The 27,854-nt window shown below is 48.7% G+C and overlaps 2 protein-coding genes across 21 annotated transcripts; one reads left to right on the top strand and one right to left on the bottom strand.

Moving 5' to 3' along the window:
* The first annotated feature begins 2,380 nt into the window (after window positions 1–2,380).
* On the top strand, window positions 2,381–6,616 carry Tufm (Tu translation elongation factor, mitochondrial). Its single transcript, XM_004670227.2, has 10 exons — window positions 2,381–2,542; window positions 2,645–2,839; window positions 3,235–3,401; window positions 3,929–4,033; window positions 4,118–4,282; window positions 5,140–5,272; window positions 5,353–5,457; window positions 5,562–5,713; window positions 5,811–5,930; window positions 6,270–6,616. Exons 1-10 carry the CDS (start codon window positions 2,500–2,502, stop codon window positions 6,441–6,443), a joined length of 1,359 nt encoding a protein of 452 aa, XP_004670284.1. The 5' UTR covers window positions 2,381–2,499; the 3' UTR covers window positions 6,444–6,616.
* A 3,316-nt stretch (window positions 6,617–9,932) lies between these two features.
* On the bottom strand, window positions 9,933–27,441 carry Atxn2l (ataxin 2 like). 20 transcript variants are annotated; one of them, XM_045130816.1, is made up of 24 exons: window positions 26,940–27,441; window positions 25,475–25,511; window positions 25,296–25,352; window positions 25,114–25,185; window positions 22,862–23,012; window positions 22,202–22,326; window positions 18,377–18,468; window positions 17,690–17,890; window positions 17,077–17,252; window positions 16,813–16,920; window positions 15,411–15,605; window positions 15,259–15,330; window positions 13,960–14,030; window positions 13,485–13,780; window positions 13,331–13,400; window positions 12,934–13,080; window positions 12,775–12,847; window positions 12,473–12,678; window positions 12,065–12,194; window positions 11,853–11,974; window positions 11,346–11,558; window positions 10,980–11,223; window positions 10,671–10,830; window positions 9,933–10,435 (listed from the first exon to the last, which is right to left on the bottom strand). In XM_045130816.1, exons 1-23 carry the CDS (start codon window positions 27,224–27,226, stop codon window positions 10,676–10,678), a joined length of 3,300 nt encoding a protein of 1,099 aa, XP_044986751.1. In that variant the 5' UTR covers window positions 27,227–27,441; the 3' UTR covers window positions 9,933–10,435; window positions 10,671–10,675. The 20 variants fall into 20 exon arrangements, with proteins under 20 accessions (XP_044986751.1, XP_044986753.1, XP_044986756.1 ...); XM_045130818.1 differs by having other exon boundaries at window positions 11,034–11,223; window positions 15,411–15,623; XM_045130821.1 differs by having other exon boundaries at window positions 10,671–10,707; window positions 15,411–15,623.
* Between the last annotated feature and the right edge of the window lie 413 nt (window positions 27,442–27,854).

Genomic DNA, 27,854 nt, shown 5'->3' on the forward strand with positions numbered 1-27,854 from the left:
GGCTGCAGAAGGATGTTTAACCAGTCTATTGTGCCCCTTTATATTCCATTTTCCACAAATGAGAGAGAGAATGGGCCCACTAGGGCCTCTTCCCACTGCAAACAAACCCTAGACATATGTCCCACATTCTGCATTTGGCTTTACATGGGTACTGGGAAATCAAACCTGGGATTTCAGGCTTTGCAAGCAAGCATCTTTAACTGCTGAACCATCTCCCCAGCCCTGCACCTGGCTTTTTATGTAGGTACTGGGGATTGAACTGAGGTCCTTGTGCTTGTCCTGCACATGTTCTTACCCACTGAGCCATCTCCCCAGCCCCAATTTGCTTTGTATCTAATGATCTTTTCTTGCTTGATTGGAATGGACCATTCTATCGCTTCTCCACTTTTTGGCTAAGATCAAGTGTTGAAATGGACCATTCTTTCTTACATGTACTAGTTGGAGAAATAAATATTTATTTAGTTTTTGCACATGTGTGGACATGAGCACTCACGTGCTATATATTCAGGGAGCCATTCTTGGCTGCCATGTTCTGCATTTTCTTTTCTTTTTTTTGGTTTTTCAAAGTAGGGTTTCACTGTAACCCAGTCTAATCTGGAATTCATTATGTAGTCTCAGGGTGGCTCCGAACTCATGGTGATCCTCCTACCTCTGCTGCCAAATGCTGGGATTAAAGGCGTGTACCACCACGCCAGGCTTGCATTTTCTTATATGGATACTGGGAATTGAACTCAGGTTCTCAGTTTGTGAGGCAAGTGCTTTCTCCCCAGCCTTCTACCTTGTTTAAGGCAGGTTATGTATGTTGTTAGCTGCTAAAAACACAACCATACAACCCATTCCAGCACTCGGGAGGTACAGGTAGGAGGATCGCTATGAATTGGAAGGCACCCTGAGACTACATAGTGAATTCCAGGTCAGTCTAGGCTACAGCGAGACCCTACCTCAAAAAAAAAAAAAAAAAAAAAAGGGCTGGAGAGATGGCTTAGCGGTTAAGCGCTTGCCTGTGAAGCCTAAGGACCCTGGTTCGAGGCTCAGTTCCCCAGGTCCCACGTTAGCCAGATGCACAAGGGGGCGCACGCGTCTGGAGTTCATTTGCAGAGGCTAGAAGCCCTGGCACGCCCATTCTCTCTCTCTCTCCCTCTATCTGTCTTTCTCTCTCTCTGTCTGTCGCTCTCAAATAAATAAATAAATAAATAATTTAAAAAATAGAGAGAAAAAAAAGAAAGAAAGGGGGAGAGGAAGAAAGGAAGGAAGGGAGATAGAAGGAGAAAGAAAACAACCAACTAAACAAAAATCACTAGCCTAAGCTCAAGGTCTGCGAGATTCTAGGGATTTTCCGTTAGGCCTTCTCATCTCTGAATTAGGATTGCTGAGATTACTGTATGGGTTCTGGGGACTCAAACTCTGGAACACACTCTTGTGAGGCAAGGGCTTATAGCCACTCATGTCCCCAGCCTAGCCCAGTATCTCCTTTTGAAGTGTCATAGGGTCCAGTGTCACACAAGTAAGACCATGGACTCACAGAACGTGAGGCAAAGTTTTATTGGGTAGAAAGGAAAGAGGAAAGCTTCTGCACCAGGTATGCATCCCAGAGTTCGTGATCTTAAGATGCAGCCCTGATCTGTTTGGAGTGTTAGCTTTTATTGGAAATAACCACATGATGTTAATAGTGGAAACAGGATTGAGAATTAACCGTAAAATTACATAGTGTTAAACAAGGCGGGGGGGGGGAGGGCTTTATTCCAAGCAGTCACAAGGTTACATAGGCAGAACTGAGGCAAGAAACATTCTATGCTATGTAATCACAAAGATTTAGAAACTGAGGTACCGGCAGGTCATGGTACATCGCATAGAGGGATCATCCCATTCCTTAGGCAACAGTAATAATCTGCATTGCAGAGGGATCATCGCCTTCCTTTCACATTCCATTTTCCAGAAGTGGGTATTACTATTCCCATTTTACAGTGAAGTCTTAGTGGAGGGATGAGTCAAACCTAAGAGCCACCCAGAAGGATGTCCAGGGTGTGGTACCTCTAAGCTGCCGTCCAGAGGCAACTACATCTCTCGAGACCGCTGGAATTCTCACTCCGTCCGGCCCTGAGCAGTCTGACTCCCAGGCACCGGGAGCCCAGCCCTCGGATCCCAGTCCCCTGGATCTGTCAGCCCACAGTCCTAGAACTACAACGCCCATGAGGCCCCGGGACGCTGGTGCATTATGGGAGGCTCCCCGGTTTTCCTCGGCGTGCCATCGGATGTACGTTCCCCTGCGAGGAAATTCTTCGTCCTCCGCCGTGGGGAACATCAGCGCCCTCCTCTTCCGCCACACTCCCGGAAGTCCACAGCTATAGCAATTAAAAACTGGCGGCTAGAGTCGTCCCGACCTGCTCTCCCGCCCTCATTTCCGCCGGAAGTGCTCTGCGGTAGCAAGTGCCCTTCCTCAGTTGCACGCGCGGTCTCCCGGTACCTAGTATTCGGTTCCCGTGGCCGAGTACTGCCACCATGGCAGTCGCCGCCCTCCTGCGAGTGACGCCCCGCTTAAGTGGTGAGGGCCCTGGGGAGGGCGATGACGGCCTGGAGGCCTGAGCCGCTTCACGGGTACCTGGCTTTGGACCCGCCTCCTGACTCTCAGCCCCTTTCCTGTTAGGTCTTTGCGCCAGCCCGACCCCATTATTGCAAGGTCGGCTGCGGCCGCTGAAGGCCCGGGTATTGCCACGCTCGTGCCGCGGTCTGGCTGTGGAAGTCAAGAAGGCCTACGTGCGCGACAAACCCCACGTGAATATAGGAACCATCGGCCATGTGGACCACGGCAAGACCACACTGACTGCGGCCATCACGAAAAGTGAGTGGGTGGGGGGGAGCGGGGTGCGTCCGGCTGCAGGAACCTGGAGCCAGGGAATGGAACTCAGGCGAGATACGGTTTGGAAGGTGCCGGAGACGTTCATTATCTTGAACTTGTAGAGCTTTTTGATGCGCACATTGGAAGATCTTGAATGGACTTGAGCCGCGTGAAATGATCTTCAAGGAGAGGCTGTCCTGGAGAAGTCGCAGGGCAGACTCTTGCAACACTATTATCAATTCTTTCTGTCTCCCCAAAGCTGAAGAATTAGTGATTTTAGGGAGGGGGTGCCATGGAAACTATCTTTCCGGATTGTCCTTTAGGTGGGAGGGGCCCCTGGGTGTGGCCTGAGCCCTACTGGTCTCTTGAGAAGTTGTGTGTTCTTTTCCTTCCATTAGTTCTAGCTGAGGGAGGTGGGGCTAAGTTCAAGAAGTACGAGGAGATAGACAATGCACCGGAGGAGCGAGCTCGAGGTATCACCATCAACGCAGCCCATGTGGAGTATAGCACTGCTGCCCGTCACTATGCCCATACAGACTGCCCGGGTCACGCAGATTATGTTAAGGTGAGGGTTCTTGAGGACAGATGGAACTTGCTTCTGGCCAAGATGAATAGGAAGCTTGAAGGGAGGAGGTTAAGGTTGTAGGAATGGGGGCTGGAGAGAAGACTCGGTATGTAAGAGTGCTTGCTGCCCATCCCTGTAACCCCAGCTCAGAGGGGGATGAGAGGATTTTGGGGCTCCTTGCCCAGCCAGTCTAACTGTAAAACGGAACTCTGAGTTCAGTGAGAGATTGTCTCGCAGAAATAAGGTCTGAAGAGTAATAATAAAAGAGGACACCAGATGTCTTTTTTAGGTTTTCACACACGTGCAGCATGCATATACACACACACACGCACACACACACCACCCATATACCTGAAAAAAATTGTGGAACTGTTTGGATATGAGGTCAGTGATTTGTAGCCATGATAATAGGAGGTGAGATGACAGAGGAAGTGGGGAGGCTCACTATCTTAACAGTTATTCATAGGTAAATCAATATGGATCTGAAAAGGTCCTCAAGGCTGTCTATCTTCCTCTCCCTAACCCAGAATATGATCACAGGCACTGCTCCCCTAGATGGCTGTATCCTGGTGGTGGCAGCTAATGATGGTCCTATGCCCCAGACCCGAGAGCACTTATTACTGGCTAAACAGGTACTTGTGTCTAGGTGGGGATGAAAGGAGAAAGTGGAGACTCAGCAACTTGGTATATCATCTCTGCCCCTTTCCCATCTGCAGATTGGGGTAGAGCACGTGGTGGTGTATGTGAACAAGGCAGATGCTGTCCAGGACTCTGAGATGGTGGAGCTAGTGGAGCTGGAGATCCGAGAACTGCTCACTGAGTTTGGCTATAAAGGGGAGGAGGCTCCTGTCATTGTAGGCTCTGCTCTCTGTGCCCTTGAGGTAAAGGCAGGGTCAGGCTGTGGTTTGGTAGGGATGGGATAGAGCTTTGTTTATTTTTTCTTCCTGGTAAGGTCTCACTCCAGGCTGACCTGGAGTTCACTACATAGCCTCAGAGTGGCGTTGAACTCACTGTGATCCTTTGGAGTGCTGGGATTAAGGGCATGCATCACCACGCCTGTTTTTTTTTTTTTTTTTTTTTAGAACTTTAAAAAATTTTTTTTTAATTTTTATTAGCATTTTCCATGATTAACATCTAGCTTATGGGTCCTGGGGAACTCGGGTCATTAGGCTTACAGGCAAGGATTTATTTTTTCATTTCTTTGCAAGCAGAGAGAGCTAGCCAGAATGGGCTCAACATGGCCTCTAGCCACTGCAAAGGAACTCCAGATGCATGTGCCACATTGTGCATTTGGCTCCATGTGGATACTGGGGAATTGAACCTGGGACCTTTGGCTTTGCAGGAAATTGCCTTAACCTCTAAGCCATCTCTCCAGCCCCCAGGCAAGCATCTTAACCATTGTGGACCTGAGCCATCTCTGCAATCCTTGTTGTTTTTTTTTTTTTTTTTTTTTTTTTCTTTTTTCATTTTTTAGGTATAGCATCTCATTCTAGCTTAGGCTCACCTGGAATTCACTGTGTAGCTCCAGGCTGGCCTCCAACTCACAATGATTCTTCTACTTTTACCTCCCAATTGCTAGAATTAAAGGTGTGGCCACCACGACAAGCTTTATATTTGCGAGGGGAGAGAGAATGAGAATGGGCATACCAGGGCCTCTTGCCACTTAGAACTTTGTTCTGTGCTTAAGTTTTGATGAGAGAAGCAAACATTTCAGAGTCCTGTCACCTCCCCTCAACAGCAACGTGACCCAGAGCTGGGCGTGAAGTCAGTGCAGAAGCTGCTGGATGCTGTGGACACTTACATCCCAGTGCCCACCCGGGACTTGGAGAAACCCTTCCTGCTGCCTGTAGAATCAGTTTACTCTATCCCTGGTGAGGACTGCTCACTTACCCCATCTGCAGAGTGGCTGTCTAACCTGGTGTCCCTGATCATCCTGTCTGCTTTCTCCCAGGCCGGGGCACAGTGGTGACAGGTACACTAGAGCGTGGCATTTTGAAGAAGGGAGACGAGTGTGAGTTCCTGGGGCATAGCAAGAACATTCGCACTGTGGTGACAGGTACGGGAAGGAAGCCTTGTAATCGCAGGGTCTGGCTCCAGCGTGGCCTTTCCCCTTGTGGACCTGTGCCTTGGACCCCTTCTCTTCTGTCTTCTTCCTCCTAGGCATTGAGATGTTCCACAAGAGCCTAGAGAGGGCAGAGGCAGGAGATAACCTGGGGGCTCTGGTCCGAGGCTTGAAGCGGGAGGACTTGAGGCGTGGTCTTGTGATGGTCAAGCCAGGCTCTATCCAGCCCCACCAGAAAGTGGATGCACAGGTGAGGGCTCCAGGTGATTGTGGGCAGGGTTGAGCCAAGTTATCCCCTGCATGGAGCTTCCAGCTAAGCCTTGTTCTCTTCCTTCACTGTTTTCCAGGTTTACATCCTCAGCAAGGAAGAGGGCGGTCGCCACAAACCCTTTGTATCCCATTTCATGCCTGTCATGTTCTCCTTGACTTGGGACATGGCCTGTCGTGTCATCTTGCCTCCAGGGAAGGTACGGGTTGGAAATGGGAAGAAATGATAAGGTATTCTTTCTAGCTCTGTCTGAAGATTGTAGCATGACACTCTGGATAGCCTTTTCCTTCAGTGAATAGAGACTTCTGCCTCCGAAAATAAGCACTCCAGAAGGAAGGCTGTGGCATTGGAGGGGTGGGTCCCTAGATTGGAGTCATAGTAGCCTTTGTCCAGGGAAACTCTTGACATATACGAGGTCACTGGGAAGGATGAAGCTGTTCCCAGGCAGAACCCTCTTCCTGCTAGACATGGCAGTCAGAAGTTAAAGAACGCAGGTGCCCTGATGATGGCTGTGCCCTGTCGTTCTCTTCCCCTACAGGAACTTGCCATGCCTGGGGAGGACCTGAAGCTCAGCCTCATCTTGCGGCAGCCCATGATCTTAGAAAAAGGCCAGCGTTTCACCCTGCGTGATGGCAACAAGACCATTGGCACTGGCCTTGTCACTGACACACCAGCCATGACCGAAGAGGACAAGAACCTCAAGTGGAGTTGAGCCTGGACTTTTGTTTAAGTTGAACTGCTCTGTCGTGGTCAGTGTTCTTCCTGTTTCAGATGCCCCCTGTGGACACAAGCTACGACTAAGCTGAGTGTAATTAGATGGACATTCCCCCACACAAGGGGTGACCTGTCAGGTGAGACAGGCCAATAAATTTCTGTGAATACTAAGATGGCGGGTGTCTCATGTCCTTTGTGTAATTTGGAGAGGTGGGGAATGAACTCAACTCTCTTCAAAGCCATCCTCACTGCTCAAAGCCATCCTCACTGCTGTGAGAGCCTGAGAAAAGGAATCTAGTCCAGTGAGCTTTGTGTTAACTGCCTAGCAAAATATTTCAGTAGCATATTGAATATTTTCTCGGATTGGGACAAATTGGTCATCACCAAGGAGCTCAGGTGTCTTCCTTTACTGTCTGCTAGGTTGTGTGTGCATGTTCTCAGCAAGCTGTCATTCCTGGTGTGCTCTCACTGCTGCTTCCGAGTACTCAGGTTCGAGTGCAGCTTGGTGGTCGTATGGTGCATTCATCTAGCTTGCATGACAGCTTCAGTCCCCAGTTCCATCATGCACAAAAAACTTGATTTTCAGCATTTGAGATTAAATTAAGAGAAAAAAAAAACAAAACAAAAGCTATTTCTTGCCAGATGGTGCACATCCTTAGTCCCAGCACTACGGAGGCAGAGGAAGATTGCTGTGAGTTCGAGGTCACCCTGAGACTACATAGTGAATTCCAGGTCAGTCTGAGCTAGAGTAGACCCTACTTTGAAAAACTAAAGCAAAAACTGTCTCTAAATAAATAAATAAATAAATAAATAAATAAATAAAGCAACAGAACCCACATAAGCTAGTTGCATATGGTGGCAAATGTTGTCTAGAGTTCATTTGCAATAGCTAGAGGCCCTGTTTTCCCTCATAAACAGTTGTACCACTCACCAAGGATTTGTATGCTCTAGGTTTCCGTTAGGCTTAGATCCTACAGAATGAATATACCAGATGATCTACTTGGGCACCTAGTAGGTAATACTCTTGGGCCCAACCCAAGCTTTATTGCAGAACCGAAATCTATGATTCAAAGCAAACAAATCTAAGGTAGATATAGAAAATTTGTAAAAACAACTGGGGCTGGAGAGATGGCTTAGCAGTTAGGGTGCTTGCTTATAAAAGTCTGGAGCTGGCCATGGTGGCGCATGCCTTTAGTTCTAGCACTCAGGATTGCCATGTGTTTGAGACCACCCTGAGACTAGTGAACTCTAGGTCTGCTAGAGCAAGACCCTACCTGGGGGAGGGATTTGATGGAGTTTGTAGTGGTGCCACATGCCTTTAATCCCAGCACTTGGGAGGCACAGGTAGGATCACTGAAAGTTGGAAGCAAGCCTGAGACTATATAGTGAACTCTAGGTCAGCCTGGGCTAGAGTCTACTTTGAAAAACCAAAAAGTAAATTTAGGGCTGTAGAGGTCTTAACGGTTAAGGTGTTTGCTTGCAAAGCCAAAGGACCACGATTTGACTCCCCAGAACCCATGTAAGCTAGATGCACAAGATAATCACATGCATCTGGAGATCATTTACAGTGGCTGGAGGCCCTGGCACACCCATTCTTTCTGCCTCTTTTTCTCAACATATTAAAAGATTTAAAAAAATGAGCTGTCACCAGTGAAAATACTCAACAGTGGACACTGCAAGCCTTTTAATTGGCCAGCCAGCCCAAATGAGTCAACAGGTGCAATAGTGGTACATCTGTCATGGTGGAAACCAACTGCCCTCCAATTGGAGGCCCACTCCATGGGGGGGGGGGGGATACATCCCTGATACTGAAAACTTAAAACGGGGGTAGTCATGAGCCCTAGGGGTGTTAACATCTGCTGATGTCTTGATAAGTGTATATACTATGCTTATCAAACTGCCTAGTAAGCACTTCTCTTAATATTTATACCCTTATATTAACACTACTCTCACTTTGGGTAGAGAATCTTTTCAGATGGCAGTAACCTTGGCATGACTCAGAAGGTACCACAGTGCTGGAAAGAAGTGACTGGAGTACTGAGTAACATCTCGATCCCACCTTCCAAGGCTCAGGGTCTAATGCGGAAGAGGTGGCGGAAAGAATGTAAGAGCCAAAGGAAGGGTAGGACTCCTTACAACATGCTCCTCCAGACACAAAATGGTCTGGATATTCATGACCTCACTGTGCCTGACACTACCTACACAAGACCATCATAAGAGGAAAAGATCATGACATCAAAATAAAAAAGACTGAGATGGGGAGGGGATATGATGGAGAGTAGAATTTCAAAGGGGATTTCAAAGTTGGGGGAGGAGGGTATTACCATGGGATATTTTTTGATCATGGAAAATGTAAAAAACGGTCAGGGCTGGAGAGATGGCTTAGCAGTTACGCACTTGCCTGTGAAGCCTAAGGACCCTGGTTCAAGGCTCAATTCCATAGGACCCACGTTAGCCAAATGCACAAGGGGGCGAACACATCTGGAGTTCGTTTGCAGTGGCTGAAAGCCCTGGCACGTCCATTCTGTATGTCTCTGTCACTCTCAAATAAATAAATAAAAGCCAGCTGGGTGTGGTGGTGCATGCCTTTAATCCTAGCACTTGGGAAGCAGAGATAGGGTTGTCTTGAGTTGGGAGACTAAATTCCAGGTCAGCCTGGGGTGGAGTGAGAATCTACCTCAAACAAAAAAAAAGGGGGGGGGGAACTGGAGGGATAGCTTAGAGGTTAAGGTTTGCCTGCAAAGCCAAAAGACCCAGGTTCGATTCCTCAGGACCCATGTAAGCCAGATGCACATGATGGCACATGTGTCTGTAGGCCCAGATGTTCCCATTCTCTCTCAAATAAATCACTGCCCTGAGACTACATACAGAATTCCAGGTCAGGCTGAGCTACAGACCGTACTTCACAAAACCAAAAACAAAGCAACAACAAAAAAAACACATTATTTCTACACTTTTTTTTTAAAATTTTTTATTTATTTGAGAGCGACAGACACAGAGAGAAAGACAGATAGAGGGGGGGAGAGAGAATGGGCGCGCCAGGGCTTCCAGCCTCTGCAAACGAACTCCAGACACGTGCGCCCCCTTGTGCATCTGGCTAAAGTGGGACCTGGGGAACTGAGCCTCAAACCAGGGTCCTTAGGCTTCACAGGCAAGTGCTTAACCACTAAGCCATCTCTCCAGCCCTATTTCTACACTCTTATCTTGTCCCTTATTTAGCTCCCATTCTTGTTGACCTAAATCTGGTTTCCTAACCCAGTCTTTTCTCACTAGTGACTTCATACACAGGTCATTCATACCCTAGTGATACTAACTTCCAATGGCCACAAATTCTAAAAAACATTCAACTAAGAGGTTGACAGAATTCCAAAGATACATACACTTAACAAGTTGCCCAATTACCCGCAACCTGAGTTGCTTGCCACACATAACTTCCAGATTCCACCTTCCAATGAACTAACTGAAGTAAGAAACAAACTACATTAAGTTTAAGTTAGTTTAAAATTTTATTTTTTTTATTTATTTTTCATATTTTTATGTAATAAAAAGTAAAAGTCCTTGAGGCATCATCTGTCTGTCTCTCACGCAGGACACTCAAGTTAATGGGGAAGAAAGAACAGGGGGCCCAAGTCTGAGGTTATAAATAATAGAAAATAAAAGATCTTCCATCTCCAGCGGGGGAATAGATGAGGATGGGAGGGCAAGATTGGGTGGGACCCCGCAGGGGCAGAGCAGGAACCCCACCCCCACCCCCGCTGGACCCTGGCCCTGCCCAGTTCTAGACCCCACCCAATCAAGGTGCTTGGCAGGAATTCCCCAGCTCCCCCAGGGAAAGGGGGTTGGGGTGGGGGGCTGGGACTGGTCCGAGCTGCTGGGGGAAGAGACATAGATCCCTCTTCCCGCCACTCATGGAAGTCTCAGGTCGCGGCCAGGACAATCTTCAGTTCCCCGGGGGGTGGAAGGGGAGCTGCTGGGAGGGATGAGATTGAACTGGTTGGAGGGGAGAGAGAAGAGAGCAGGAGCATTAGAACCCGAGCAGCTGTCCCTCTGTCAATGCGTCCAGGGGGCGGAGGGGTGTGGGGAGGAGCGGTCTCCTCCAGGTGTCTCAGGGGGCTGTCAGAAGCACAGGTCAATCGCTGTTTCCCAGTAGGCCAGAGCCCTTACTCAGGTGCCCAGCTCAGCCCCCCATGCCCCAGTCTGGACCTGTCTGCTGCGCTGACCTTACCTCGGCTAAGTCAGGAGACAGTCGGGGTCACTGAGAGCTGGGGAGGCAGTGGGGAGGGGGGCTGCTGGATCACAACTGAGCGAGGACGGAGGGAAGCAAAGGACAGAGCCAGGAGCAAGCCCCTGGCGGCGGCGACTGTGGCTTCTGCCCACCCTACATACTTCACAGACAGGCGTAGGTCGGCAGGCGCCCTCTGGGACAGCCCTGCCTCCAAGACCCCTCAATCCCCACCCAGAACCCGTGCATCCTGCCCCACCTGCAGCCCCTCAGCTCTTCCATGCCAAATTCCCCCAGCTAACGAGAACTCACGAATCCTGTCATCGGCTCCTCCTGGAAATCCAGGCGCCTGTCCAGGCTGCTCACCTTGGGGGTGTCCGATGTAGGGGTAGGGTGAGGGTGTGGAAGCTGAGAGTGCAGGTACCCCACTCGGGGGCACCGCGCCTTGGGGGGGGCCCCCATGGCCCTGGGGGGGGTGCAGCAGCATCACCTGGGGCGGGTGGGGAGCCCCAGGGTGTGGGGGCGGGGCTGCTGTGACTCCAGTTTGGACATGGGCCTATAGAACAGAAAGTACCAAATTTATGAAGGGCTCTGAGAATCCTATCAGGGCAGCCCTGCAAGAGTACAGGGACTCCCAAGTGGGACTGCCCCAGGTCAGGTCCTCTTTAGGGCTCCTACCTGGGTAACATGGGCCATGTTTGTGAAGCCGTGGGGCAGCTGCTGGTGGGGATGAATGGCATACACAGCAGCTGGTTGGGGAAAGCTGCTTTGAGGGGACTGGGCAGAAGGTCCCGGTGGTAGAGAGGGCGGTGTGCCTGTCAGGGCCCCTGGATGGTACAGGTTCTGCTGTGGCTGACCACTACCCAGGTGTGGAGCCTGTCCCGCCTGGTGCTGTCAGGGAGTAGAGGAGGAAGCATGAGTGAGTGTAACCCACTCATAGGGCTACTCAGGCTAGCCATTCACTCGTTTTATTTTATTTTTTTTTATTTTTGTTTTTTTTCAAGGTAGGGTTTCACTCTAGCCCAGGCTGACCTGGAACTCACTATGGAGTCTCAGGATGGCCTGGAACTTATAGCAATCCTCCTACTTCTGGAGTGCTGGGTTAAAGGCGTGCACAGCTACACCCAGCTCATTCAACCATTTCTGCCCCACCCACTCAACAACCCCCCACCCCACGACAAGCACCTGGACGGGACTGGGGGCCGCATGTTGGGACTGCGGCTGGCTCCCAGTAGGCGTTGTGGCCGGCTGTGGCTGGTGGCCATGGAGCTGTGTGGCATGGTGTGGATAGGACTGGTGAACAGTGGCTGCCAAGAGGAAAAAGAGGAGGTCCCGTGCTAAGCACAAATGGGTGAAATCATACAGTCCATGGCAGGAAAGAGGGCCCTGTGACTCACCATAGAGGGCTTGAGGGGTGGGCTGCTCTGCAGAAGGGTACTGAGGAGTAGAGGAGGACACAATGGCCTGTGGGTGGCTACCAGAGGTCAGCATACGGGGGTTACTCTGAAGCATAGGGGCAAACACCGGCTGTTGGCACAAAGAATGAAGCAGTCAGTAGAGCAGCCTGGAAGTGTGTACTACCAGCTAACAGGTACAACACTGCTTGAACCTCAGCAATTACCTAAAGTTCTGACATTACAGAGGGAAAAACTGAGATGCAAGGTGTTCAACAAACAGCAGTAATTCCTACCATAGCCAAATCTGATACCAATCCCACCCAGAGCACCAATGCCTGCCTCCCTCAGGTTGAATGTAAGACATGAAGATGAGCTCCCTATATCCCCTTCCCTCCTGTGCCCCATCACCTGTGAAGGGTAGTGGGCCATAGGCTGCATCATGGCAGGCTGCCCTGGGAACTGCTGCGGGTTGTAGGGGATATAGGAAGAATATGGTGTAGCAGCAACCAGGGGAGGACCAGCAGCAGCAGCTGCGGCTGCAGCAGCTGCAGCCTGCATCATCGGAGGGGCCGAGGCTGGTTGGTGCTGGTCAGAGCGCTGCGGGGGGAGGGAGCCTGCAAGTAAAGGTTAAACAGTACAGAGTTCAAATTCCACCTACTTGGAGAAAACAGGCAACCCACCAACTAACTGCCCATCCCAGCCATGCTCACCTTTTGCACCTCGGTACTTGCCCTGCTGCCCAGGCACTGAATTGGATACAGGATATGGATACATCTGAGGTGCCTAGATAGAGACAACAGATGAGGCTTCAATAGCTTGCTCACCATCTAGGACAGGCCAAAGCTGGGCCCATTCAGTCTCTCTCCCACCTGCACAGCTGGTCCCATGTGGATCTGAGGTATATAGGAGATGTATTGGGGGCTATAAAGCCCACTCTGGCCTGCTGTCAGCACCGGGATGGAAGGAGTTGAATGAGTACGAGGCCCTGGTGAAGTTGGAGTACTAGTGGATTTGTTCTGTAAGAGACAAAAGAGGAAAATAATTTATTTCTATGCCTACCCTCACCCTCTTTAATTATCAGATAGCACTCTGCATTTTTTTCTTGGTCATGTCCCTTTTTCCCAAAACCAATCACCTGCTGCCATCCCTAGACTGCCACACTCCTCTCATCTCACTGCAGGACAGTCCACTGTGCTGGCAATGAGATGATGCCCTGCCTTACTGCATGCACCCTCAACACTCGACCATTCCACCATCCCATCTCACCACAGACAGCAGAGGCTTTGTGGGATTGAATTCCTTGGCATTGGGGTTCAACGTTGACTTCTTTACTTGTCTGTAAGAGGAAATGAAGTCAGCTCTTGGGGTTCATCCTTCACTAGCCAATAGCCACCCACACTTTACCACACCCACCACTTACTCAGCAACAGGGCTCTCATCTTTGTCATCTCCCTTGATAAGGCCCACTGGGGGGCTGCCAGTTTGGCTAGGGCAAGGTGGTGGGGGCTGCTCTGGCCCCTCAGTGCCTCCTATTGCTGTCAAGGATGGTTTGTCTTCCTTATCCGATACTGATTCTGTCTTGGAGGAGACTGGGGACCCCATGGACTCTGAAGTCAATATACCATCCACCTCTTTCTCCTTTCCTTTGGCCTCCTCCTTTAAGATTCGAGGAGGAAAGGGATCCAGGCTGGTCTCAGAGGAGCTACTAGGCTGAAGCTGAGAGAGACATACATATCATACTGTCCGCCTGTTGCAGACTCCAGACCCTACTTCCTCCCATCATCCTTGCTTAAATTCTTCTCTCCCACCCACTTGGCCCCTTTGCCTCCCTTCAAAATCCTATGCACACGCCCATATCCTGCAGACATCTTAGCTCCTTTCCACACTTCACTAACCTTAAACTGGGCCCCAAACTTCCTCAGTTCTTCAAGCTGAAATCGTTTCTGTTCATTCTGAAGGCCAGGGACTATGAGAAAAAAGTGAATACAGTAAATTTATCAAAAGTTGCCTCATAGGACTATTAGTCCAGAGTACTAAAAACTAAAGAAAACAGACACTTTTAAGAATCCTAAGCCCACCTCATGGGATAGAATTCATGCCTGGTGCTAAAAACATAATCAGGGGCTGGAGAGATGGTTCAGCAGTTAAAGGACACTTAATAGCAAAACCTGTGGGCCTGGGTAAGATTCCCCAGTACCCATGTTAAAGCCAGACACACATGCCTTTAATGGTATCACTTGAAAGGCCAAGGTAGGAGGACTGCTGAGTTCAAGGACAGCCTGAGACTACATGGTGATTCCGGGTCAGCCCGGGCTAGACCAAGACCCTACTACCTCGGAGGAAAAAATAAAGAATGCAAGAGCCAAAGGAAGGGGAAGACTGCTTTGTAATACTGTCTTCCAGACAAAGAGGCCTTGGCATTCATGACCTTACAGTGGCTGAAACTACACAAGGGGGAAAAATGAGGGCATCAAAACAGACCAGGGAGTAGTAGGAAAGAGGAGATGCAAGACAGGAATGGTGGCATATACCTTTAATCCCAGCACTTGGGAGGCTGAGGCAGGAGGATCACTTTAAGGGAGGCCACCCTGAGACTACACAGTGAATTCCAGGTCAGCCTGGGCTAGAGACCCTATCTCCAAAAAAAGAGAGATTCAGTTGTAGAGGGAGATAGGGTAGGGGAAACAAAGGGTAGTAGAAAACGATTATGATCATGGTTTACGTATTGTATATGTTTATAGAGGTTGTCAATTAAAAAAAAAGACAGGCATGGTGGCACATGCTTTTGCTCCCAGCACTTTGAGAGGCAGAAGAAAGATTGCTGTGAGTTTGAGGCCACCCTGGGACTACATTAAGAATCCTAAGAGGTTGGGGGAGATGGCTTAGACGTTCCAGGTGCTTGCTTGCAAAGCCTTCACGTCTGGGTTTAATTCTCAGTCACCAATATAAAGGTGGATGGGCCTTCATTTGCAGTGGCAAGAGGCCCTATGGGCATGCGCACGCATGTGCGTGTAGACACGTACGTGTGTGCACACACACACCATCCAAATAACAAAAGAAACTCTGAAACAGAAATCAAAATCAAAGGGCTGATAGGAACTACTACTAAATCCCAACAAACATGGCAAACTATAATGCGTCCCCCACCCAAGCAAAAAGGCATCAAGACCCCACCAGAGTAAAATCATTCTCACCTTTTCCAGCTATCCGGGCCAGTTCCTGGGGCTCCAGTGTCCTACCAGGCTCCTTGGTTGTAAGTTCTTTTACTGAGGAAAGGAGAGGTGCCTGAAGGTCCTGCTATCCAGACCCACACTTCATAGCTCTGAACCATCTATTTGGCTCTTACCATCTGTGGGGGCCAGGGAGATCTTTGGAGAAGCTGGGGAAATAGAGCCTGCTCCAGGATCCATGACTGATGATGTCACAGGGATGGAGGATGCAGAGGATGCCACTGCAGAGCCGATTGGAGGCTCAGGACAGGAAGCTGAGACTGGGGCAGGGGCCGCAGACTTGGGAGAACGTGGAGGGTACATCCGGCCCACTGGAAGGAAAGGAAGAGCTGTACAACTGTTACTGCTGGCCAGTAGGCAGTAAATACAGGGGATTTATTAAAACTCAAAGGAAACTCATATGTTTGTTACACACAGGGTCACAATTTGAATGTCTACTAGGTCAATCAGGTATTTATGTTATTGGCTTCATTAGAACCACAAGAAACTAAAATGCTCCAAAGGGCAATTATGACTGTGTGCTAGTTAACAAAAGCCATGCATGCAATATGGCAGGCTCAGTATATTCCAAAGAAATTGGAAAATTCCCAACTTCTATTCTTTTAAAGTGCTGGTAATACAATGAAGTCTAAACAAGACATTGGCCATTCTGCCAAGTTAGGATTTCTATACTAGGAAAAACAAAACAAAACAAAACAAAACTTTCCGGGGCCTGGAGAGATGGCATAGTGATTAAAGCACTTGCCTGCAAAGCTTAAGGTCCCATGTTCAACTTCCAGGTCCCACATAAGCCAGAAGCACAAGTGACACATGTGCAAGGTTTCACATAATGTGCACAAGGTTGGCACATGGGGCTGGAGTTCAGTTAGTGGCTAGAGGCTTTGGTGTGCCAATCCAATTCTCTCTCTCCATTAAAAACAACAACCACAAAACCTTTAACTCCAGCACTCAGAAGGCAGATGCAGGAGGATTGCTGTGAGTTCAAGGCAACCATGAGAATACATAGTTACCAGATCAGCTTGGGCCAGGGTGAGACCCTACCTCAAAAAAAAAACAAAAAAGGAAGGAAGGGAGGGAGGAAGGGGTGGGCGAGATGGCTTGGTAGTGAAGGCACTTGCCTACACAGCCAAAGAACCCAGGTTTGATTCCCCAGGACCCATATAAGCCAGATGCACAAGGGGGCGCAAGCATCTGGAGTTTGTATGTAGCGGCTGAAGGCCCTGGCACACTTATTCTCTCTCCCTTTCTATTTCTCACTCCCTCATATAAATAAAAACAAAGTATTAAAAAGAAAAGAAAAAAAGGCCAGTCTGTTGGGTTTGTCTCAAAAAAACAAAACAAAACAAAACAAAAAAAGCCCAAACTCAAAGATTCTCTCTCCTCTATCCTCCCCTGCCCCACACCAAACAGCATCTACCTTTAACCTGTCTCCTGTACCAACACTCCAACAACTTGACTTATTTACTTCCCTGTACAAATTTCTAATCATTTCCTCAGCCAACACAACTGAAGCTCTACCTGCAGAAGGTGGAACAGATGCTTCTCCAGAAGGCCTACTGTTGGGTGAAGACAAAGTCTTGGCACCTCTCAGGGGCCGTTGTGCCTTGGGGGACATGCGGGAAGGACCTTGTTGGTTTTAATAAGAAGAAAAAGGAGACAGAGAACCTATTATTGTATCAACACCAATTCATCGTCCTTCTGACCCATCTAACAACCCTTTCAAATTACCCTTCCAGCATTCACCAATTCCCTTCTCTGACCAAAGTGTACTTTGTAACTTACCTCCATTGATACCACGAGCTTCAGACCCTGGGCCAGGGCTACTGTTGTCCAGATGGTGAGGGCCACGAGGCGGCAAAGAGCTAAGACCAGGCCGGCCACCCCGAGAACTGCTGCACCGAACTCCTCCCCGAGGACCTTCCCGAACTCGTTGAGGCAAAGGGATATATTTCCCCTCCCTGAGGAAAGATTCAAGTGAAGGCAGGAGACCACAAAACCCACACATTCTGGTCGCAGCTTATTTCACAATCTCACTTGAAGATCAGCCCCAGAGTGGGTCCAGTCGTATTACCTGCATTATATAGACCTAGACCTGCATGGCTCCAGGTGAAGCATTTACAAGATGAGGATCATATAGTTTGATTTCATTTTTGTAAAATCAAGAAATAGTAACACACGAAAACTATACCATTACTTTTCTTTCTAAATCCATAAGCCTGATTGTTGCTGCAAATTGTTTACTCTTTCTAAGTTTCAGTTTTCTAAACCTAAAAACTGGGAACGAGGCATTAATATACATTTAACAAAGTGTAAGAAAATATAAAGCTTTTGGCCTAGGTCTTGTCCTGCACCCTACTGTGAGTCACAAACTATCCTGGCTGCCCAAGATGGTTACCTGGATGTTAAGCTGGGGCTTTCCCGCCCTGACCCCTGCCGCTGAACTGCACTGTGCTTCTCCTCCTCAGTGCGCCCGTCATCGTTCTCCATGGCAATCCGTAGGCGATACTGGGGGCTCGACTCAATCTCTCGAGCCAACTGAGCAGCACGCAACTCCCGCTGCCGGAACTCTTCTGAGTTGTCCTTCTCTAAGGGAACCCTGGGAACACATGCCCAGACCATCAGTAGAGTATCACAGTACATCCTCAACCTCATGTTCATATGCTCTAAGTTCTAAAAAAATGGTAAGGAAAATGGTCAAGAAAACAGTTAATTTAAGCTGGGCGTGGTGGTGCACACCTTTAATTCCAGCACTTGGGAGGTAGAGGTAGGAGGACCGCCATGAGTTCAAGGCCACCCTGGTACTACAGAGTGAATTCCAGGTCAGCCTGAGCTAGAATGAGACCCTACCTCAAAAAAAAAAAAAAAAAAAAAAAAAAAAAAAAAGCAGTTAATTCTATTCACAGGGCGGTGCAGAGTCAGAAAAATTTTGAGGGATCAGTTAAACCAACAAACCAAGAGCAAGGAAAGGAGGGGAGCTACACTGAGAAAAGTGTGCATAAAACCCATTTTATCGAGAGATCTACCTTCTGTCTCTGAGTCCACACACCCAAACAAACCCCGTGAAACATTCCAAAACACTTACGTATAAGACGACAGACTGCTATCATAGGTGGTCTTCACACCATAGTTCTCTTCATTGAACTTGAACATTTCATTGGGGTCCCATCCATTGGACTATTGAGGAAGAAGGGATAATGCTTAAAACTCAACAAGGAAGTGGCATGTCATTTCCCTTCAATTCAAAAAACATTTTTAAAGTGATGCATTTTTTTGTGGTTTTCGAGGTAGGGTTTCACTCTACCTCAGGCTGACCTGGAATTCACTACATAGTCTCAGGGTGGCCTTGAACTCACGGCTAAACCCATTCTTTTTTTAAAAATGATTTATTTATTTGAGGGAGCACGCATGCACACGTGCAAAACAGGACATCCAGCCAGGTGGTGGCACATGGGGGAGGCAGAGGTAGGAGGATTGCCGTGAGTTCAAAGCCATTCTGAGAATACAGAGTGAATTCCAGGTCAGCCTAGTCTACAGCAAGACCCTAACACTAACACACACACACATACACACACACACACACACAAAACCAAGAAGAAAAAGACCAGGACATCCAGCTGCTGCAAACAACTCCAGACGCATGTGCCACCTTGTACATTAAATGGCTGGACAGATGGCTTAGCATTTAAGGCACTTGCTTGCAAAGCCAAAGGATCCAGGTTCGATTCCCAAGTACTCACATAAAGCCAGATGCACAAGGTGGCACATGTGTCTGAAGTTCATTTGCAGTGGCTGTAGACCCTGTTGCACCCATTCTGTCTACCTTTTTGTCTGCTTGTAAATAAATAAATGAAAACAAAACATTTAAAATTTTAAAAGTCCCAAGATCTCACCCATTTCTAGGTTTATATCCTACAGAAATTCCAGCACATGTGAAAGCACTGTATTTGATAGCAAAATAATGGGGGGGAAAAAAAGCCCAACAACTAAGAAACATAGCTCTTGTGTCTAGTGTGAATGGTGACTCACTCCTTTAAACTCAATTCTTGGGAGGTAATAGGAAGACTGCTGTAAGTTCAAAATCAACTGGGGCTAGACATAGTTCAAGGTCAGCCTATAGTGAAACCCTGCCTCAAAAAAAAAAAAAAAAAAAAAAAAAGAAGCCGGGTATGTCACATGCCCTTAATCCCAACACTCAGGAGACAGAGAGAGGTAGGAGAACTGCTGTGAGTTCGAGGCCATCCTGACATCCTGAGACTAGAGTGAATTCCAGGTCAGCCTGAGCTAGAGTGAAACCCTACCAAGAACCTCCCCCCCCCCAAAAACAAATAACCAACAACCAACAAGGGGTTGGGGATTTAGCTCAGTGGAGTGCTTAGGTATTAGGTGCAGTCCTCAGTACCATGTCCTGGGGGTTAGTAAAGATATGGACATACAACACAAACAGACTTTCTAGAAAGGCAAAGGCCAAATATAATTTGGTATGTATATATACTTATATAAACTAGACATACTCATCAGTATGAAAAGGTTAAATAGAAAAAAGCAAATTATTCTGTAAATGGAACATACCAAAACAAAAAATGCATTAATTCACACAACTATTATGCTTTTTTTTGGGGGGGGGGGGGAGAAGAGGTGAGTGAGGCACAGTCTCACTCTAGCCCAGACTGGCCTTGAACTCCCAGAAATCTTCCTACTTTAGCTTCCCAAGTGCTAAAGTAAAGGTGTCATATGTGGATCCTAGCTACAGATGATTGGGCTTCTGTGTGACAAGGAAAATACTTAGTAGCAGAGGCCAGTAAATTAAAAAGGAGATATAAAGGGAAGAGAAAGGAAGGGAGGAGGGTATTTAATAGGTTGGTATTGTATATATGTAAGCACAATGATTGAGATGGGGAGGTAATATGATGGAGAATGGAATGTCAAGGGAGAAAGTGTGGGGGGGAGGGAGGGTATTACCATGGGATTTTTTTTTATAATCATGGAAAATGTTAATAAAACTTAAATTAAAAAAAATTAAAGGTGTGAGCTTGCTACCCTGGCATGGTGGTGCACACCTTTAATCCCAGCACTCGGGAGGTAGAGGTAGGAGGATCACCATGAGTTCAAGGCCACCATGGGGCAGAGTGAGACCCTACCTTGGGGAAAAAAAAAGTGTGAGCTTGTTTCATTTACATCAGGGTCTCTTGTAGCCAGGAGTAGTCTTGAACTTGCTATGTAGCTGAGAACTGCCTTAAATTTTTTTGTTTGAGGTTGGGTCTAGCTCACACTGACCTGGAATCCACTACAGTCTCAGTCTGGCAAAAGCTCAGATCCTCCTACCCTTGCCTCTCAAGCGCTGGGATCAAAGGCATGCACCACCATGGCCAGCTTGCCTTAAATTCGTTTTATTGTTTATTTTTTGAGGTAGGGTCACACTCTGGCACAGGTTGAACATGAATTAACTATGTAGTCACAGAGTGGCCTCAAATTCATGGTGATCCTCCTACCTCTGCCTCCCTAGCACTGGGATTAAAGATGTGCACCACCATACCCAGTCCTTGCCTTGAATTTTTGATCCTCCTTGTCTCTACCTCTCAAATGCTGAGATTACAGGAGCCCCCATTTCAGGCTCCATTCATATGATTTAAAATATGTAAGTAGCCAGGAGCAGTGGTGCCCATCATTAATCCCAGCAGAGATATCAGGATCATCATGAGTTCGAGGCCACCCCAAGTCTACATAGTGAATTCCAGTTCAACCTGGGCTAGAGCAAGAATCTACCTTAAAAAGCAAATAAAATAAAATAAAAAAATCCATACTTTATTTTATATACATTTTACACACACACACACACACACAATGAAAGTAGTTGCTTTATGGTTGGGGAGTTAGCTCAGTCAAGTGTTTGCCTTGGAAGCATGAGGATCTGAGTTGAATCCCCAATACAGAGGCGTGCATATATAATCCAAGCACTGAGGAAACAAGAGAAAAGAGGCTACCTGGGCTCTTTGGCCAGTCAGTCTAGCCTACTTGGCTAACTTGAGAAAACTAAGTGGTTCAAAAAATGCAGAGGAGGCCGGGCGTGGTAGCACACACCTTTAATCCCAACACTCGAGAGGCAGAGGTAGGAGGATCGCCATGAGTTCAAAGCCAACCCGAGACTACATAGTTAATTCCAGGTCAGCCTGGGCCAGAGTGAAACCCTACCTTAAAAAAAAAAAAAAAGCAGAGGGACAGGCTGGAGGAATGGCTCAGTAGTTACCTATCTGCAAAGCCAAAAGACCCAGGTTCGATTCCCCAGGACCCATATAAGCCAGATGCACAAGGAGGAACATGTGTCTGGAGTTCATTTGCAGCAGGAGGTCCTGGTAGGCCAATTCTCTCTCAAATAAATGAATAAAAATTTTAAAAAATGCAGGGGGACCATATTCCTGGGGATGACATTCAAGGTTGTCCTCTATCTCCAGGTGGCATACACATGCATTAAAAAAGCTGCTTTTAGCTGGGCGTGGTGATACACACCTTTAATCCCCACACTCAGGAGGCAGAATTAGGACTGCCAGCCTAAGAGTACATAAGTTGTTAATAAGAGGATGGAGCCAGGCGTGGTAGTGCCCGCCTTCAATCCCAGCACTAGGGGGGACAGAGGTAGAAGAGTTCCAGGCCCTATCTTGAAAAACCAAAAAAATAAAATAATAAAAATTAGTTAAAAAGAAATAACAGGATGGGAGAAATAGCAATTTTGTAATTTTCTACTTAGCACCTAGCCACTGAGCCTTCTCCCAGCTTTTTTTTTTTTTTAATTTGTGCCAAGCCAGGATTTTTCCCCATTCCTTTCCAAGAAACAATACTTACTCCCAAAAATGGGCTTCAACACAACCCACATTCATACTGCCCTGTTCTCAGGAAAAGAGAATATAAATACCATGTCAGACTCAAGATCGTAGTCATCACTGTTGCTGTCACCGCCCTCCCAGCGCTGAAGCACCTTTTCTTTGTGCTCTCCATTCACCTTCGAGTTCATGGCAATGGCTGAATCTGTGAACTTGTCTGGGAGGAGGAGGTGAAAATCAGGAATCAGGTGACATTTGTCAGCTTTTATTCTCTCACCCTCATTCCCACCCCAATAAGCAACAAAGAGAAATTTTAAAAACCCAGACTTACGAGTAAGTACGTAATCAGGCAGCAGGTGGGAAGGGAAGTGTTAAAAGACCCATCTAAATAGTTCCAAACTAACCAAGGAATACAGAAGTACCAGTCCACCAGAATCCATCCCACTATGTTAAACATCAAGAAATATTTTCAAGTAGGCGTGGTGGTGCACGCCTTTCATCCCAGCACTCGGGAGGCAGAGGTAGGAGTTTAAGGCCACCCTGAGATTACATGGTGAATTCCAGGTCAGCCTGGGCTAGAGTGAGACCTTACCTCGAGGGGCTAGAGGAGGAAAAGAAAAAAGTATTTTCAAGAAGAAAAATTTACCCATTTCCCTCAAGAGAATAAAAAAAGTTGGTAGTAAAGTAAAATCCAGTATATTCTGCCTGAAGACAGACGTTCCACTACTCACAAAGTGAACCTGACACGATACCTTTAGTAGCATAATTGAAGTCAACATTTCGGAAGTGGACAAGCATAACATCACTTGGTTTAAACACCATAGTGTCCACAATATCTTCCCGACGAGGGCCACCTGCTGGCTCTGATGCTTTCCGGTGTACAGCGTCTACTGCCAGTTCAAACTACAAAAGTCATATTCGCAACAGCCCAGAGTCAACATCAAGAAAGGTAAAAACAAAAACAATTTCCCCCTTACCCTGTCTAGATCTTTCTCAACTGCATATTTTCATGTTGCCCTGTCTTGCTTCTCAACATCAGCCACAAGACTTAAAAACCTTATTATTTTTCCTCCACTGGCACCCTGAGTAGTATTTTTAATATTTTAAAAAATATTTTTGTCTGGTGTGATGGGGCACAACTTTAATCCCAGCACTCAGGAGGCAGAAGTAGGAAAATCACCATGAGTTTGAGGCCAGCCTGAGACTATATAGTGAATTACAGGTCAGCCTGAAATAAAGTGAAGTCCTACCTCCAAAAACCAAAAAGGCTAGGACATGTTGGACCACACCTTTAATCCTAGCACTTGGGAGGCAGAGAGAGGAGGATTGCCAAGAGTTTGAGGCCACGGTGAGTTCCAGGTTAGCCTGGGCTAGAATGAAACCAAAAGTAAAATAATTTATCTATTTGCAGGCAGAGATATGAGCTCCAGGTGAATCAAATCTGTGTTATTAGGTGTTGAGCCATCTCTCCATCCCCTAAAGGTTTTTTTTTTTTTTTTTAGTTGTTATTTATTTGATAGAGATAGAAGCAAATAGAGAAGGAAAGAATGGGTGTGCCAGGGCCTCCAGCCACTGCAAATGAACTCCAGATACATTGCCACCTTGTACATCTGCCTTATGTGGGTCCTGGGTAATTGAACCTGGGTCCTTTGGCTTTGCAGGCAAGCACATTAACTACTAAGCCCTCTCTCCAGTCCCTTAAAAATAGTTTTTACTATTTATTTACAGAAAGAACAAACGAGAAAGGGAGAGAAAGAGCATGCTATGAACTGCTGCTGCAAATAATCTCCAAGTTTGTGTATCACTTTGTTCATCTGGCTTTACATGGGTACTGGGGAATCAAACCTGGATCATTAAAGGTTTTTTTTTTTTTTTGGTTTTTCAAGGTAGGGTCTCACTCTAGCTCAGGCTGACCTGGAATTCACGTAGTAGTTTCAGGGTGTCGAACTCATGGCAATCCTTCTACCTCTTGTCTCCCCAGTGCTGGGGTTAAAGGTGTGCGTCACCACACCTGGCTTTGTTTTTTTGTTTTCACTAAGCTTTTCAGGCATGTGCCTTAACTGCTAAACTATCTCTCCAGGACCTTCCCCCTTTTGGTTTTTGGAGGTAAGGTCTTCTCTAGCCCAGGCTGACACTAGACTTCATTATGTAATGCCAGGGTGGCCTTGAACTCATGGTGATCCTCATGGTGCTTTGGATTAACCATACCATATCAGGACCAATTTTTTAAAAATGATTTTAATTATGAATTCATTAGAGACAGGGAGAAAATATGAGTGTGCTAGGGCCTCTAGCCACTGCAAATGAACTCCAGACGCATGCACCACCATGTGCATCTGGCCTATGTGGAACCTGGAGAATCAAACCGGGGTTCCTTAGAATTCACAGGCATATGCCTTAACCACTAAGCCATCTTTCCAGCCCAGGCCTAATTTGTAAAAAAAAAATTTTACTTACATATTTGAGAGAGAAATAGAGAGGAGGCAAACATAGAAAAATGGGCCCGCTAGGGCCTCTAGCCCCTACAAACTAAACTCAACTCTAGATACATGCACCACCTTGTGTATCTTGTTTTTAAAAAATATTTTATTTTTATTTATTTATTCAACAGAGAAGGAGGGGGAGTGAGAGAATGGATGTGCCAGGGCCTCCAGCCGCTGCAAACGAATTCCAGACACATGCAACCCCTTGTGCAACTGGCTAACGTGGGTCCTGGGAAATCAAACCCGGGTTCTTTGGCTTTGCAGACAAATAACGCCTAACTGCTAAGCCATCCCTCCAGCCCTTGTATATATGGTTTATGTGGGTATTGGGGAATCCAACTTGGGTCCTTAGGCTTTGCAGGCAAGTGCAACTGCTAATCCATCTCTCCAGCCCTTAAGTTTAACTTTAAACTAAAGAAATGATTTAACACCAGTCTGATACTCAATATACACCCTTAATTTCATTCTTCTCTTCCTCCTCCTATGAAGCCTCAAAAACGATCTCAATCTAGTACACTGACCTTTGAGCTGAGAGTCTTGAAAATGCCTTCATAGGTGGTTCCATTTTTCACCTTTACATCACAAGTCGAACCCTAGAGTAGGGTAGGAAGAGTGAGCGCGACTCAAAAAAACAAAACAAAACATAAACAAGTCCAATGCATCATATTTCTCAAACACCCTAGGAAATAAGGCTCTCACTTACCACCACAGCTGTCAGGAAATGGAGCATTCTGGAGTTGTTATACACACCTTCAAACACCTGTCAATAACATAGGGCGAAATAAGGGAGCAGCAGGTGAACATTACCTTTTGTCCTACGCTGCTCTATAATCCATACATTTGTCTTTTGTATTTTTATTTTAGAGAGAAAAAGGCACTCACAGGTGACTGAGGGGGTCCTTTTCCTGTGCTCTGGCCCCTATAAGGAAACAAGAAACTAGTTATTAACAGTAAATCCTATAACCACATACCATGTGAAGTTGCTGATTTAAGCTACAAACCAATTCTCAGCAAGCCTTTTGAACTGATATATTACTAGTAGAGGACATTAAGTGCCAATAAATATATTTTCTCCAAATGCCAGTTAAAAAAAAAAAAAAAAGGCCCCAATCAACAATGGCTGTCAATGGCTCTGCAAGCGAATGCAACCTTCTCACTTTCTCGAAGGGGCCGGAGCGTCAGACTTGCAGCAGGCTAACAGTGCAACACCCACCACAGTGGTGATGGTGGAAGCACAGGATCACAGATGCAACATTACTTAGCTCAGGTACATAACCTCCCAAAAGGAAAAAGCCATTTTCAGCAGCTCTACGTCCCAAATCCCTGGAGCGGGGGCTGTTCCCTACACACCAAACTACTTCACCCTCATTATTTTATTCAGCCTATTACCCACTCTGAAGGGATCACCAATCGCCAGGTAACACTGCTGCTCGGCGGCTGATGTAACCCGCGGTTGAGAAGGGCGAGGAGGGGGCCGTTGGCGGGGCAGGGGGACCGCGCAGCCGCAAAAGCCATCCACCGGGAGGCCTCGCCCGGTCTGCGCTTGCGCACTAAAGCCACGGGGGCCTCTTCAAAACCCCCCTCCCGCGGTGAGAAGCCACTGCGCCTGCGCGTACTGCCACTCGCAATCGCATTGACACAGAAAAGAGAAAGTGTTCTCATCCACCAACACCTAGCGAATCCGGAACGCACAATCCCTGCCTCTGCCCTGCGCGTTACCGGGTCAAGCGAATGCCCGGGTCATAAGACGGAGCAACGCGCGCACGTACGGGAGGGCGCGCGCCCGCCGGAGGTTCCCGGCCCGCAGTCCTCCCAGTTGTCGCTCCTTCCGTGCCCCCGCCCACCCGGCTCCCCTCCTACTGGCTAGACTGGGAAGAGCGAAGGAGCAATCCGCTCCCAAGTCCCTCCCTCCCCATTGGTCAAACTGTGGGCCGCGCGCCCCCCCTCCATTGGCTAAGGCCGGGGACCCCTTCCCGGAGCTGACTCCCCATTGGCTGAAGCTGGGGACCGCGAGACCCTTCGTGGTAATGGAGCTGGGGACCCCATCACCTCCTCACCCCCCCAACACCCCTTCCCGGCGGCGCTGGCGGGACGCGCCCCGCCTCCCCTCCCTGCCCGGACCCCCAAGCTCTGTCTAGGCCGAGAGCCGAGCACCGCCCCTGCGTGCTCCGTGGCCGCCCGGGAGCCTTTTCTCTCCGACCTGTTGGGACCAAAGAGGCCCACCCCCAGCTTCCCGGGGTGGCTAGCCTCAGGTGTCGCTCGAAGGTGCGGGGCTGGAGGCGCGCCCCGCCGACACGCACGGAGCTGCAGCCGGTCTCCCCGCGCCCGGAAGCCCACCCCTCCTCACCTGGTGCTGCCGACCGCGGCCGCCCCGGGCCTCTCCTGGTGCTGCGGCGGCGGCGTCAAGATGCCTTCGGCTGCCCGGCGGAGTCCGCTCCCGGAGGCGGACGCAGGCCCCAGACACGGGGAGGCGGACGCAGGAGGCCCCGGGGTGGCCGCGTTGGTGGCCAGCGGCCCCGGGAGGCCGCCGTTGGGAGGACTGCTCCCACCGGTAGGCCGGCGGGCCACGGCCTGTTGCGTGGGGGGCGGCTGCTGGGGCTGGGAGGTCTGTTGTGGCGGCTGAGGCTTCAACATGATGGCAGCGTCCGGAAGGGGAATTAAAGGGAAAGAGGGGCCGGGGCTAGGCTCCCGCTGGAGAGCGGGAAGTGAGAGGGATCGCGACGCTGGGGACCCGCCGTTGGCGGAGGGGGGGAGCCCCGCGTTGTCAGGGGTGGAGAGAGAAGACGGCGGCGCGAAGAAGCGCCGCGAGGAGGAAGGGGGGGTCTCGCGGGCCGGAGGAAAGCGAGAGGGCGCGAGCCGCCCCGGCGCGCGTGCGCGTGGCCGGGGGAGGAGAGAGGGAGGAGCGCGCGGGCCGGCCGGCGCTCGGCCGGGGGAGGGGCGGAGGAGGGAGCGCGCTGCCAGGTGACCGCGCGCGCCGGGCGGTTAGTTCCGGGCGGGAGAGCCGAGAAGGAGAAAATCGCTGAACCTCGCGGCCCTTAGCCCCTGAGGTGGCGGAGGAGCTGCGCGCACGCCAGTGACCGCCTACGATTTAGGGCCTCGGGGTCCCAAGCCGCCTTAGAGACCGGCAGCCGGTCGCCTCACAATGAGCGTGTGAAGCGCTGGGGGAGGAGCCAAAGCCGGGGAGAGGAAGAGCCGGCCGCTCCGCCCACGCCGCCGGCGTAACGTCAGAATCTCTCCGCCGCGGCGTGAGACGTTCTGCGTG

This window comes from Jaculus jaculus, chromosome 12 (genome assembly GCF_020740685.1).
Source record: "Jaculus jaculus isolate mJacJac1 chromosome 12, mJacJac1.mat.Y.cur, whole genome shotgun sequence".
Lineage (NCBI taxonomy): Eukaryota > Metazoa > Chordata > Mammalia > Rodentia > Dipodidae > Jaculus > Jaculus jaculus.

Excerpts from the sequence above, each read along its gene's own strand:
- Tufm (XM_004670227.2), top strand. The coding sequence starts at position 2,500 with ATGGCAGTCGCCGCCCTCCTGCGAGTGACGCCCCGCTTAAGTG. Across the intron at positions 3,402-3,928 it reads GTCACGCAGATTATGTTAAG|AATATGATCACAGGCACTGC; the intron begins GTGAGGGTTCTT and ends TCCCTAACCCAG. Across the intron at positions 5,458-5,561 it reads CATTCGCACTGTGGTGACAG|GCATTGAGATGTTCCACAAG; the intron begins GTACGGGAAGGA and ends TCTTCCTCCTAG.
- Atxn2l (XM_045130815.1), bottom strand. The coding sequence starts at position 27,226 with ATGTTGAAGCCTCAGCCGCCACAACAGACCTCCCAGCCCCAGCAGCCG. Across the intron at positions 13,081-13,330 it reads CAAAGCCTCTGCTGTCTGTG|AACAAATCCACTAGTACTCC; the intron begins GTGAGATGGGAT and ends TGTCTCTTACAG. Across the intron at positions 11,224-11,345 it reads ACATGGCCCATGTTACCCAG|GCCCATGTCCAAACTGGAGT; the intron begins GTAGGAGCCCTA and ends TCTGTTCTATAG.